At 42.4% G+C, this 14,287-nt stretch overlaps 1 protein-coding gene across 1 annotated transcript; it reads right to left on the minus strand.

The window, feature by feature from the left end:
• Positions 1-1,936: 1,936 nt before the first annotated feature.
• Positions 1,937-14,287, minus strand: GATAD1 (GATA zinc finger domain containing 1; the record flags this gene model as incomplete). The annotated part of the gene is given in 5 exon segments (XM_006155553.3): positions 1,937-2,744; positions 5,187-5,370; positions 10,664-10,723; positions 13,436-13,561; positions 14,250-14,287. Coding segments are annotated over 5 exon segments (599 nt in total), but the record flags the coding sequence as incomplete, so codon positions are not given.

Raw genomic sequence — 14,287 nt, forward strand, 5'->3', positions numbered from 1 at the left:
GCCCCAAATCCCTAGAGGAGACTGGAGGAAAAGGCTGCAGCATGGCCATCCCCACGGGGGATGATTTTTCACTCCTCCAAAAACCTGTCTCTTAAGTGCCTGCACCTTCTAGCAAAACTAAAAATAGTTTAAAAAAAAAAAAAAAGTTCTCCCTTGGAAGATTTCCTGCCCCCTTAATCTAGCAGTAATGCACTCACTGACAGGTAGATTACAGTGGAACTTGAGTCTCCAGGAATTCATGTTAGTACAGGCCCAGTATCTGATAATCCTCAGAATGTCTGCTTCTCAGGGTTCCCGGAAAACGGGCTAGTGAATGGCCTTGGATCGTTTGGGGAACACTTGGAGGAAAGAAGAGTCCTAGCAAGTACTTGTGATGTTTATTGCAAAGGCCCTTTTCCTAGATACCTGGCTTCTTCATTCTTGGTCTAATCTAGGCCTGAGAATTGGGTCAGGGGCCATGACTATGTTGTGAAGACTCAAATAAGGGTTTTGTTTAAGATCAGGGAGATTTATTTTTCCTTTCTTTTTGTTTGGGGGTTGGGGGGCAGCGATTATTGCTGTATGGTGCATTTGCTTAGCAGAGAGACAGAAAGCAAGAAGTAACTTATGCCTAGCGTGTGCGTGTGCATGCCCAAGATCCTGAGAGGAGAATGGAGAAGGGATTGCAGCCAGCGTTGCCATCCCCCTGGGGCGGGGGGTGGTGATTTCTCGCTGTCTGTCTTTCTGGTGAGCGCCCGTACCCTATAGCAAAACGCTCCCCAAAATAAAAAAAAAACAATCGAATCACTGCATTTACTTAAGCATGTTGTTCATGTCCCTTTCAAGGGCTTAAGAACTGCTAACTTATTGGGCCAGCAAGTGGTTTAGTGGTTAAGGTTAACATGGCCAACCATGGTTTGAGTCCCAGACCCGGAGGTTTGCTTTCTTACTCCCCACCCCCCATCCCTCTCTGGTCAAAAATAAATAATTCTTAAAAAAAAAAAAAAAAAAAAAAAAAACTGTTAACTTATAAAATTTTTATAGGGGACAGCAAGTGGCATGATGATAAAGTGCTAGTCTCCCGCGTGGCCAGCTGCAGTTCGAGTTTCAATAAAATAAACAAATCCAAGGTAAACATAGTGAAAAATATTTTAATGCAAAAGTTTTGAACACCAGCATTTAGAAAGTTATTTACAATAGTATTTACAATTTTCTACAGCTTTTGTGAACAGAGATGACTATGTACAGAATTTGTATCTACAGTTGCTTTTTTCCAACACACATTGTAAGTGTACCCAAAAAGGCCAACTGTTAAAGCTGCTACAGTTCAAAATCACTGTGATCATGTAAGATTGACAAATTTTCCTGGGCTGAAAAATGGTGGTTAAGTGATAAGAAAGCAAGTATGCATCCCCCCCTCCACCCCGTTTATGCTGTTGCTGCTCCCTTAAATGACCTGTACTTGAAAAATTTAGACCTAAAATTCGAACAACAGACATCCAACAGACCTTCCAAATCTAAGCCATGGTTTTAGGTATATTGTTATGGTTTACCTTAAGGGTTAGGTATCGGTGCTAATGACCTACTGATCACTTTCATGACTACCGATGGTTGTCCTAATGGTAGTCAAGTGGGATTGACCAGTACACATTTGCCATGTGAAGTTGTCTGTCTGCCCCAGAAAATCTTAAGGTTTGACTCAAAGCCTCATTTTGACTGAGAAGCTGAAAAGTCAAGGGCAGCTATACTATAATCAACTGAGGGGCTGGCAAGCAGCCCGGTAGTTAAGGTACTGGATCCCATATGGCCAACTGTGCCCTTCAAGTTTTAGACCTGGTCCTGGACCTGAGGACTTGAAAAACACGTGGGGTCATGTGTGTGCATGCCAAAAAAATCCTGAGAGGAAAATGGAGGAAAAGGGATTGTGGCATGGCCAATCCTCGGGGGAGGTGAGGGAAGAGGGGGCTGATTTCTTTCTTTTCCTCTCTCTCTCTTCAGTGAGTACATGTATAATAGAGCAAAACACTGGGGGAAAAAAACCAAAACAATTCTGAATGCCTGTTTGCTGTAGAAGATTAAAGTTTTATTAATAAAATACCTGGGCTATTAAATTATCTACCAACTACCTTCCTCATGGTTACAGCAGGCAGCTGTCATACCATTTTCTAGATGAGAACATAAAGCCCTGTGTGGTTTTATAATAGATAGTCATATAAAACTGTTTTAATTAAGCCGTTGGGTGGAAATCCAAAACCTACTTAATATTTTATTTAAGAGGAAAAATATAATCCATTTTTTTACTTTCTGGAAATAAATTATAGGGAAACACAGGTCTCCTTGGAGATCAGCCTTTGCTTGGGAAAACACATAGAATGTAATACTTAACTTCAAAATAGGTTTCATTTTTTTCCTAGCCCTTTTAATTTTCTCAGTGACTAGTAATAAACAAGCTAATAATTACTGGGTTGTAAGAAAAAACTGCAGTCATTCTTCTACCTAAGAAATTGAACCATGGGGCATACCTTGTAGTATTAGGAGTACATGATAACTGAAAGTCGAATTTTAATTTTTAAACTACAAATGATTGGCAACAGTTTCCTTAATAGTTATTGCAGGAGTAGGTCCAACATGAGTCCAGATATAGCCCTTCTCTGGTCTGGTGGGGACTGTGGGAAATGGTGATGACCGTGACTTAAAGTACTCAGAAGGTGCATGACAAACAAACTCCAAGTATTCCATCTTCCTTGGAAGGTCTTCCTCTGGCCCTAGAAGGTAGCCAATGGAAAAGTGAAATACATTTTGAACGTAGTTATCATTTTCATAAGATTCTAACATTCTTAGACACTAGCAGAGAGGCTTGGGGCGACTTGATATTAGCCCTTGAAATCTGCCTTACTCCAAAATCACTCTTTGTCATTTTTCTTCTTTAACTGCTTAAAGAATATGATATTCTCCCCCAAACAATGGTTGAATAGATTAATAATTCAAGAAATAATTCTGAGCATTGACAGAGTTTATTTTGTCTGCACTGTTCTAAGTAGTTTACATGTATCAGTATTCCGAATCCTCACCATGACCCTCTCAGGTAGGGATCTTACTATTCTCATTTCACACATCAAGAATGGGAGGGAAGAGAGGTTAAGGGACTTGCCCAAGTCACACCAGTGGTAAGTGGCTCCAGAGTGTACGTCTCTGACCTCCATACACACTACATTCTCGGGCAGGGATGCATATCAGAATCTGGGGATTAGGAAGAGGAGGTGAAGAGATTGGGGTAATACATCTGGTAATATCCAGATAATATACATTATCCCCTCTGCTGGGATCCCGTCCACAGATTAAGTAAGTGAAAGCTTATTTTTCTGTGCACTAGCAGAGGGCTAGAAATATTTGGTCATACATCCAATTGGACATGAAGGTGAGAACAAGAGTGGTATATTATTTGTCCCTGAAGTTCTTTCCTGTAGAAAAAAAATATATAGGGGCCAGCAGTTACCGTAATGGCTATGTCGCTGGACTCTCACGTAGTCGACCGCTGTTCGAGTCCCGGACCTGGTGGCTTATAACTCACACCGGGCGCGTGTGCGTGCGTGCCCAAGATCCCAAGAGGAGAATGGAGGAGAAGGGATTGTGGCGTGGCCATCCCCCCAGGGGGTGATTTCTTGCTTTCTGTCTCTCTGTTTCTCTCTGTCCGTCTGGCGAGCGCACGAGCCCTGTAGCAAAAACCTCTCAAAAAAAAAAAAAAAAAGAAAGAAAGAAAAAATATGTTTTGTTTTTTCCCCTCAGGATGGGTAAGTAATGCATGCTCATTGCAGAAAAACTGAAAATTTCAGAGTAACTTACCAAATCTAAACACTTAAAAAAAAAGATTTATTATTATTATTATTTAATTTGCTACAGGGCATGCATGTTCACCAGGGAGAGACAAAGAAAGCAAGAAAGAGAAAGTGAGAAAGCAAGTCGCCAGGTCCCAGACTTGAACCGTGGTCCCCCATGTGGAAGTCCAGTGCCTTAACCACCATGCCACCTACTGGCCCCTCTAAACACTTTTAAAAATTGTTTAATCAAGGACCAGCAGATGGCGTAATGGTTATGTTGCTGGACTCCCATGTAGTTGTCCACAGTTCAAGTCCCAAATCCAGCAGCTTAAAACTCATGATAGGGACATGTGCATGTGTGCCCAAAATCCCGAGAGGAAAGTGGAGAAGGGACTGCAGTGTGCCCATCCCTCTGGGGGGGTGATTTCTCACTTTCTGTCTCTCTGTCTCTATCTGGTGAGCACACATGTCCTATAGCAAAAAGTCTCTCTAAAAATAAAAATTGTTTAATCAGTAATTTCTTGTGAGTCTAAAACAAGAACTTTTTTTATCACGTCTTTTGGCAGCCTTGAAATGAACAAAAGTATAGGGGTTGTCATATCAAGCAACAACAAATTCTTTAAAGATCTTGGCTGATGTGTCAGGTGGAGAGAAGCTGTGAGATTTCTGAAATTATTTAGATAGTTCTATTAGAAATTATTCTTTGTAGATTTTTAAAATCAGTATAAATATAAATGACCTAGTTCCTGAGCAATATATTCTTTTATACAGTTTAACTTCTTTTCTGAGGGTCACTAAGAAAAATCTTATCCTTTTAATGTTTTTAGTAGGCACACATTGCTGACTCAAAATAACTGATGGCACTCAAATCCCAGCTATATAAAATGTCTCTCTTGTTTTCTATAAAACTGTCTTTTTATAAAATGTCTCTCTTGTTTTCTATAAAACTGCCTTCTTTTTTTTTTGTACTTAGCAAGGCTTATTTTTTTCTGTTAAGAATTGAATTGTAGTGCTCCTAAATTCATGTGTTGAATCCCTAATCCCCATTATGATGGTATCTGGAGATGGGCTTTGAGAGTGAAGTCATAAGGCTGGGACCCTCATCGGAACTGGTGTCCTGACGAGAAGGGACACCAGAGGGCTCCCTCCACATGCACACAGAAGACGGGCCACAGGAGGACGCAGCAAGAAGGCAGCCTTCTACAAGCCAGGTGGGAGGACGCCTGGAAACCAACCCTGACTGCACCATGATCTTGGACTTCCAGCCTCCAGAAAACACATTTCTTCCCCCCCTCCCGAATAATTATTTAGTTTTATTTATTATTTTTTAAATTTGCCACAGGGCACATAGCTGTTCTTTTAAGAACCCGTGCCGTCCGTCAGACTCACCTATGATATAGGATGCAGGATCAAATTGGTCTCTGGGACTTGAGAGAGTGGGAATGAGCCACGTCAGCGCCGCACTCTTCTCACAGTACTGGTCCTGGATAAAACCCCGGATCTGAGCATAGTAGGGCTTCCCATCTTGTTCATCAATCACAGAAACCACGTCACCAATTTGGTAATACACTCCCTGGGAGAAACGGAAGATAATCCCATATTTAAAATGAAAACTGAACAGTGCCACAGCTATGAACCAAACTTCCTTAATATGAAAACGGGTTTGCTTGTTTGTTTGGAGAGGTTTTTGCCTTAGGGTGCGTGCACTCACTGGAGAGAGACAGACACAGTGAGAGGGAAAGTGAGAAATCACCCCCCAGGGGGATGGCCACTCACAATTCCTTCTCCTCCATTCTCCCAGGATCTTGAGCACGCACACACAGTTGCCTGGCATAAGTTTGAAGCCCGAGTCCAGAACTCAAATTGCAGTCAGCCAGGTATGTGGGAGTATAGTGATGTAACCACTATGCCATATGATGGACCCTGAAAGCAGGTTTAAAAAAAAAAAAATACAAGGTCTTTGAGGTGTTCTAATGTCTCAATGCTTGTATGTTCAATGCCCCTTCTTTTGTTTTTTTTTGAGAGGTTTTTGCTATAGGGCACGTGTGTTTTCTGGAAAGACAAGAGACAGAAAGCGAGAAATCACCCCCCAGGGGAGATGGCCATGCTGCAATCCCTGCTCCTCCATTCTCCTCTCAGGATCTTGGGCATGCACACACACGCACCCGGCATGAGTTTAAGCCACTGGGTCTGGGACTCAAATCGCGGTCGACTACATGGGAGTCCAGCGACATAGCCATTATACCAACTGTTGGTCCCTGTTCAATGCCACTTCTAAAGTTGTTTGAATTTCTTTTTATAAAAAAAATCTTTAATTGTCAGAGGGTGTGTGTGCTCACCAGAAAGAGAGAAAGCACCCCCCAATGGGGTGTGGTCCTATCACAATCATTTTTCCTTCATTTCTCTATTCCATCAGAATCCTGGAGGTGCACAAACATGCACCTACTGGGTTTTTTTAAGCTGCTGGGACTGGGGTTTAAACCTTGGTTGAGCAGGTGGGACCTGACTATCAATGCACTGTGCTTAACCACTGTGCTACAGAGCTGGCTCTGAAGTTGTTTAACTTTTTTTTTTTTCCATAAACTCTTTTTTTTTTTTTAAAGGTTGTTTAACTTTTGAATAAGACAATTATACACACATATGCATGTACATATGCCAATCTGCATCTGAAGAAAACATTCCACAATAATACTTTCATTTTGTATCACAACAGTACTACCCCTGTTTTCATAAAACTAGATTTCGTCTTGGAACCAGCAGGTGGCATGGTGGTTAAGGCACTGGACTTCCACATGGGTGACCATGGTTTGAGTCCCAGATCCAGCAGCAGTTTGAAAATTACACTGGGCATGTGTGCGTGCCTGCCCAAAATCCTGAGCAGAGAATGGAAGAGACTGTGGCGTTCTTCCTCACCCTGGACGGGGGTGATTTCTCACTTTCTTTCTGTCTCTTTCCAGCAAGCACATGTGCCCTCTGGCAAAAAAACCTAAATAAAACAAAACAAAAAAATACTTCTAAGATCAGTTTTAGGTTTATGGCAAAATTGAGCAGAAGGTACAGAGATTCCTCATATACCTGCTGATCCAATACATATACAGCCCCCCTGCATTATCAGTATCTGTTGCCAGAGTGATGCACTGCTAGAACAGATCAACCTGTAATGGCACATCAATTATAACCCCTAAACCACAGTTTTTGGTGTCCACTCTTGTACATTCTATGAGTTTGGGCAAAGATATAATGATATGTATTCTCTTTACAATATCACGCAGAATGGTCTCATTGCCCTAAACTCCTCTGTTCTCCATGCTAGCCCGACTTTTTTAGCCATTAAGCTGCAGAAGTTGTGTGACTTGCTGCAAGCCACACAAGGTGGAGATTAAAGCCAGGGCTGCTACTCCAGCTCATTGGTCTCTGTACTGTCCTGAAAATCAGTAATTACCTGGTGAAGGATAAACACTACAACTTCCCTCTCCAACCATTCATTCAAAGAAAATAGATACCATAAATTCAAACCAAAAAAATTGATGGAACTGCTTTTGATTATAATCAGTCTTCAGGATATATTTACTCTCAATTTACTGTCCACTTCCTAGACCCACTGCTACCTCACTGTTCTCTGTTCATTTTCATATCTTCCCACAATACACTTACTAGTATTTCTGGCATTCGAGGCTTTGTGTCTTACTCATTTTCTGCTTCATTTCATGCTCGACTATAATTTATTCATGTCCATTGTTGAATATTCCGTATGTCTCTGCTAGCCATCCCACATCCTCTTTGATGGATCTTGAGCTGGAAATAATCTTCTCTTTGAATATCCAGAATGGCTTATCCAAATCCATGACACTCAGCACTTCCTTACCGGGTGCCTTTCTCAGAAGGACACACTGACCCTGACTGCAGAAACAGGGTGAGAGTCATCACCGGTTCCCTCAGAACAGGGCCTCGGCAGCACATAAAGCTGCTAGGGTGTGCACCTTAATAAAAACAATTCTGAAGGAATAGTTCCAGTAATTGAGCTGCAACTGCAGCACCTGATAGCCAGGAATTTGTCTTGGGAGACCACTCACCACGTGCCTGAGGGCAATATTCGTCATATTTGGATCACTATGGATGAAAACAGTTGCTACGTGCTAGTTCATATCCACCAACAGATGGTCCTTCCGAACCACCACCGTAAAGTTCTTTTTTTTAAAAAAAAAGATTTATGTAATTTTATGTATTCATTCATTTATCTGAATATGACCAGAGAGAACACAGACAGAGGGAAAGTGAGAAAGCAAGCCACCAGTTCTAGGACTCAAACCGCACCACTCTAAAGTTCTAAGTTAGCTTTCTCACATACGTAACGTGCATTTATGGTTTGTTCTCTCCCGTGCATTATCATCATTCACAAATTCTAAGTGTGTTTACACCTGCTTACCATGGGCACTCAGATACACATTGTGAACATTAATTCAAAATATGTAACGGTGTGAAAGCAGAACTGCAAGGCAAAGACAATGTCTTAGAGAAAGATTTCAAGTGCAAGCTGTGCCTGGGACATAGCAGATGTGTGTTAATATGTGTGGTGTTGTGTTGTATACACACATGATCACAACACTTGATTTAAGTAGTCTTCTTACTTGCTAGGGAGCTTCCAGGTTTCTGAAAGACAGAAAGGGGGTCCTGCCCACACAATCCAGTGAAGAACACTGGGTTGGGAGTAACCAGACCCAAGTTCATGGAGCTGTTGCCACTGTAGAGCTCCAGGAGGCTACTTAACTATTCTGGGTCTTGGATGCCTATATTCTGGGCTGTCAAACCCAGTGGCTGCCACTCAGCACTCTCTCTCACACTGAGCTGGCCTCTAGTTCAGCAGCTGAGTGACCTCTTGAACTCGCCCAGCATGGTACTGCCTGCAGTTGTGACGGCTTCCCCGGTAGTGGGTGTCAGGAGCATCACTTGAATATTTTGCTGCATTTTTCTCCTATTGTTTAATAAACAATAGCAGTAGGCAACAATATGAAAGTGCTGATACCTGCAATGACAATGACAAGTCCCACGCCATTTTCCACGGAGACATGAATGGAAATTGTTAGTACATGAGAGCCTAAGTTCAACCTGTTACTTCTGGAATCAGTCTGTGAACTGTGTGTTTCCCAGGCATGGGGTGGGGGAGAGATACACAAATGAGAAGCTGTAAGGAGATACTTTCTACTATTCACCAAGTGCTTACTCTGCTAAGTGCTTAACATCGTTGTGATTCCACTTGACCCACTGAGAGAGTAACTCCGTAGAATCCCTAGTTTACAGCTGACAAACGCCTCCTAGGCTAGTCACATGGGCCACGTGCTAAAGCAGCAGAGCCAAGATCTGAGCTACAGGCTTATTAGGTCCTGGCATCAGAATGCCTCACTCCATGACGGGACATTTACGTGATCTTCAGCAATTTAAACGTTCTGTACCTCAATGTCCTCAAAATGGGGATGATAGCATCCATCTCATAGAGCTGAATGGATGAAATAAAGCACAGAAAATGCTAAACTCAGTGCCTGATACATAGTTACAACAGTAACTTTTGCTATCTATCATTAAGCACTTTCAAAATGCTGGAAATATAGGAGAGGTGTTTGCCTGTACACAGACTGTTTTTCACTACACAGACTGTGGGCTAAAATATATAAATACATTCAAAAGGGCATTAATCATTTGAGTTGCCCAGTATTTGGTCTGTCTGGGTCAGGTATCAAGTACTGACTTGGTGCCCCCTCAGTTCAGACCCCAAAACACCAGTTTTTAACAGTTAGTTCCTGTGCCAGGCCCTTCCAAGACTTGGGAATTGTTTTTATGTTCCAACTCCTTTCCTAAGGCTTTTGGTTTTAAAATAAGGTCACCTTTCTCACTGAGTCATCAGATGCTTGTGGGCTTTCACTCTAAGAAATAAGATCTTCTCACTTTTGTCAAAACATAGTAGACTCTCTGGGACCAGCAGTTAGCGTAATGGCTATGTTGCTGGACTCCCACGTAGTTGACCTTGGTTCGAGTCCCAGATCTGGTGGCTTAAACTCACGCCAGGCGTGAGTGTGTGCGTGCCGAAGATCCCGAGAGGAGAATGGAGGAGAAGGGATTGCGGTGTGGCCATCCCCACTGGGGAGTGATTTCTAGCTTTCTGTCTCTCTGTCTCTCTCTGTCTGGCGAACACACGCGCCCAGAGCAAAAACCTCTCCCCTGCAAAAAAGAAAAAACAGTAGACTCTCTCATCAGGACTTCCAGCAAGTGTTAATCTCCACTACTGCCCTTATTCTTCTCACCCCTGCCTAAGGGCATATTAGACTCTCTGGGCCTGCTCTACTCACCAGCTATCATGTTCTAGTTCCTTGAATAGTCCTGATCCCACTTCTGTCCTCAGCTTCAAGATAATCACATTGACTAGGATGGCTCATGCTCTCATTTTTTAAAAATTTTATTCATTCGTTCATTTCAATTTGACCAGAGAGAGACACAGAGAGAGAGAGAGAGAGAGAAAGTGAGAAAGCAAGCGACCAGGTCTGGGACTCAAACCGTGGTCAGCCATGTGGGAATGTCCAGTGCCTTAACCACCACACGACCTGCTGGCTCCCTCATGCTGTCATTTTTAAAGAACAATTCCCATAATCTACATTACAAAAATTCCTAACACTGTCACATCTTACTTCAACAGGCAACTTCCCCTTCACCTCAGCAAAGGATGAAAGGTTAGACGACAGCCATCTATGGGAGAAAGTGGCTTAAAAGGGAAAAGCATAAACGCATCTTAGGTAAGTCACCTAGACTTCCCAACATTTAGTAGCACACTATACAACAGGCCCAACTCTTCCTTCTGTAGCTCTACAGATGCTTACCTTGTAGAAGATTGACTCCGCGGTGATCACAGTGGAAACTGACTCAGGAGCTTTGATGGGCTATGAACAAAATGGAAGTAAAAACATTAGCGCATTCACAGTATATATGTGAGCATTCACAACATTTATGTGTATGTGAGCATTCTTTCAGGCATGTGTTTGTGTTCTATAATTGAGAAATAATAAAATTTGGCGATTAAAAAAATGCGATAAAAAGAAATGATTTTCGGGACCAGCAGTTAGCGAAATGGCTATGTCGCTGGACTCCCATGTAGTCGACCGCGGTTCGCGTCCTGGACCCAGTGGCTTAAAACTCATGCCAGGCGCGTGTGCATGTGTGCCCAAGATCCCGAGAGGAGAATGGAGGAGACGGGATTGTGGCGTGGCCATCCCCCTGAGGGGTGATTTCTTGCTTTCTGTCTCTCTGGTGAGCACCCATGCCCTATAGCAAAAACCTCTCTAAAAAAAAAAAAAAAAGAAATGATTTTCTGACTGTGGTGGCAAATCAGAGTTTTTTGAACTGCCATTTCTGCTATACTTTTTTTTAGCTCATCAGTTTTTTTCAGCTTAAAAATTGCTAAGAAACAAAGAACAAGCTTCTGACCACAGTGCTAAGTCCTAACACAAAGCCCTCTCAGAGCTTCCTTACGCACCAACATTCTAATTATAAAAATATATTGGCTCTAATAGCCTGAGCATGACAAAATGGAAGTAATAAAAAATGGGCAGGTGGATAAAAAGTGTCTACTAGCCAGTATTTTCTTTCTTTTCTTTTCTTTTTTTTGGAGAAGTTTTTGCTATAAGGCGCGTGCGCTTGCCAGACAGAGAGAAAGAGAGCGAGAAATCACCCCTCAGGGGGATGGCCACGCCACAATCCCGTCTCCTCCATTCTCTTCTCGGGATCTTGGGCACACATGCACACGCGCCTGGCATGAGTTTTAAGCCACTGGGTCCAGGACGCGAACCGCAGTCGACTACATGAGAGTCCAGCGACATAGCCATTTCGCTAACTGCTGGTCCCATAGCCAGTATTTTCCATTTCAACAGTGCAACTGGCTGAGACTAAGTATGATCCATATTCTAGCAAGCCTAATCTAAGGCTTTAGAAACTTTCTTAGGAGTTTTTAGGAATTTGTCACCTTCCAATCATCAATGAAAACCCTTCTTAAGCTGCAAAACACACTTTTACACCACAACATAACTAAGCTTTCCCAAATCCGTCTTGGTACCAAACTTGAAAAAAGGTGTCTCAGAGATATTAATAAGGAAATAATTGCGAAGAACAGTTCACAGTTCTTAAAAGGAACATGTTTATAAGTGACAAATATTTACTTAACATGCTTTATCTAATCAAAAAGTCCTTATTTAAAAAAACAACAAAAGTATAAAGCAAATTAAGGAAAACTATTTTAAATAAGAAAATCTGCAATATATACAAGAATCTACTGCACAGGGCTCCTTTATGTTTTGCGAGTACGTCCAATTCTAAAAATGCCGTTTCTGGTAAATAAAGCATTCCTGTTCCAAAAGGAAAGACTAGCATACTGAGGTTAAAAAAATAGTCTATTAATACATTGTTCACTGTATCTGTCTCCTTGTATTTACAGAAATGACAAGAACTTACTATAACAGATTGCTTTCAACTACCTCTAGCACTTGGTCTTTCAACAAGCTCTTTACTTATAGCAGAAGAGGAGATGAAGAAGGTTTAGCAAAATTTTGACTCATCTTCATCAAATACATTATCATAAATAAGTCAGATACCTTTCCTGGGGCTTTAATAACAAATGAATATGGAAATGATGAGTTTCACTATTATTTACTTAGATCTTTAAAGAAAGGTGGAAATACACTTACCTAGTGTGCTCGGCCATATCAAGAATCATGAGTAATTTCTACTCTTTCTTTACATAGAGAATCCGATAAAACGGGTCCAAAGTTGATACTTCTTTTAGACTACGTTTTATTGGGAACCAGCAGTTAGCATAATGGCTATGTCGCTGGACTCCCACATAGTCAACCGCGGTTCGTGTCCTGGACCCGGTGGCTTAAAACTCACACCGGGTTGGGAACCAGCAGTTAGCATAATGGCTATGTCGCTGGACTCCCACGTAGTCGACTGCGGTTTGCATCCTGGACCTGGTGGCTTAAAACTCACGCCGGGCGCATGTGCGTGTGTGCCCAAGATCCCGAGAAGAGAATGGAGGAGAAGGGATTGCGGCGTGACCATCCCCCCTGGGGGGTGATTTCTCGCTTTCTGTCTCTATGTCTCTCTGTCTGTCTGGTGAACGCACGTGCCCTATAGCGAAAAAAAAACCTCTCCAAAAAAAACCAAAAAACCAAAAACCAAAAAACCAAAACTCACGCTGGGCGTGTGTGCGTGCGTGTCCAAGATCCCGAGAGGAGAATGGAGAAGAGATTGCGGCGTGACCATCTCCCCTGGGGGGTGATTTCTCACTTTCTGTTTCTATGTCTCTTTCTGTCTGGTGAGCGCACACGCCCTATAGCAAAAATCTCTCCAAAAATAAATAAATAGACTACATTTTATGTTTAATAAAAGCTAAAAAGAGAGAGAGAGACTATTACTAATTTTACAAACAGTAAGCCTCCAGTAACAGAGTTTATTCCCTTTGGGGAAGTCTGAACCATTCCTTGGAACACCTTGGAAAGCCCTGGAGAGCAGAGTTCAAATTCAATGGTGAGAAATGAAGGCAGGGGCAGGACATAGCACACGGTCATTACGGTAAAATACACTGTCCCCAATCAGCTTACATTTTTTAATTTAAAAATATGTCTTCTTCCTTTTCCTTTAGTGGAAACTTTCTTTTCAGCAGCTGGTGCAGATTTGTATTTAGTGTTTCTAAGCCGAGCAGACCTCCTGTGAATTTCCTGCTTACTCTGTCATGAAACAAAGAACAACAAAAAAGAAAAACTGTAAAATGTTGTGGTCTCAATACAACCACCTTACAAGGATGTTCTTAAAAGATTTATAAATTGAGAGAGCATTTTTTTTGGTTGTTTTTAAGGTTAGGTAATTTCACCAAATAGGGCTAAACAACCAGCGTTTCCAAAAAGGTATGAGCTGCTTTCAACAGAGCAGGGAAAAGGAGTAGGAGGTCTAGGCCAAAGCGAGGCCTACTTGCGTTCCTAATAGTGAAACACCCTTTATGAACTTAACTCCCGAATGCCTGACAGTAGGTTATCGCACCTCTTACAATGAAATACTTACACCGCCCTTTAAAATGACATAATCATCTTAATAATATAATGACATGATAAACTTTTAAGAGGTCCAGGGCATACAACATCTGTCGACTGACCCTGTTCACGGCAGTGGATACTGAGACGTCTGGTTGCTCCCCCAAATATTATTACAAAACGGGAATTTCTGAAGGGATTTTATTTATCTTGCTTCTTTAGACTATGCTATCTCACAATGAGAAAAGGGGCTTGAGTGTGGGCCAAACCAATGAAGATCTTCCCATCCCGGGGCGGGGAGGGACACCCAGCCAGCCTGCGCGGCGCTCAAAGGCCCTCGCGCTCCCCAGGTGCGGCCCGGGCGGCGCGAGGGGCCGGAGGAGCTCACCTGCTTGCCGCCCCCGCCCCCGTTGCTCTGCGCAGGAG

The sequence above is a fragment of the Tupaia chinensis genome, unplaced genomic scaffold, assembly GCF_000334495.1.
Source record: "Tupaia chinensis unplaced genomic scaffold, TupChi_1.0 Scaffold000460_1, whole genome shotgun sequence".
NCBI classification, from domain to species: Eukaryota; Metazoa; Chordata; class Mammalia; order Scandentia; family Tupaiidae; genus Tupaia; species Tupaia belangeri.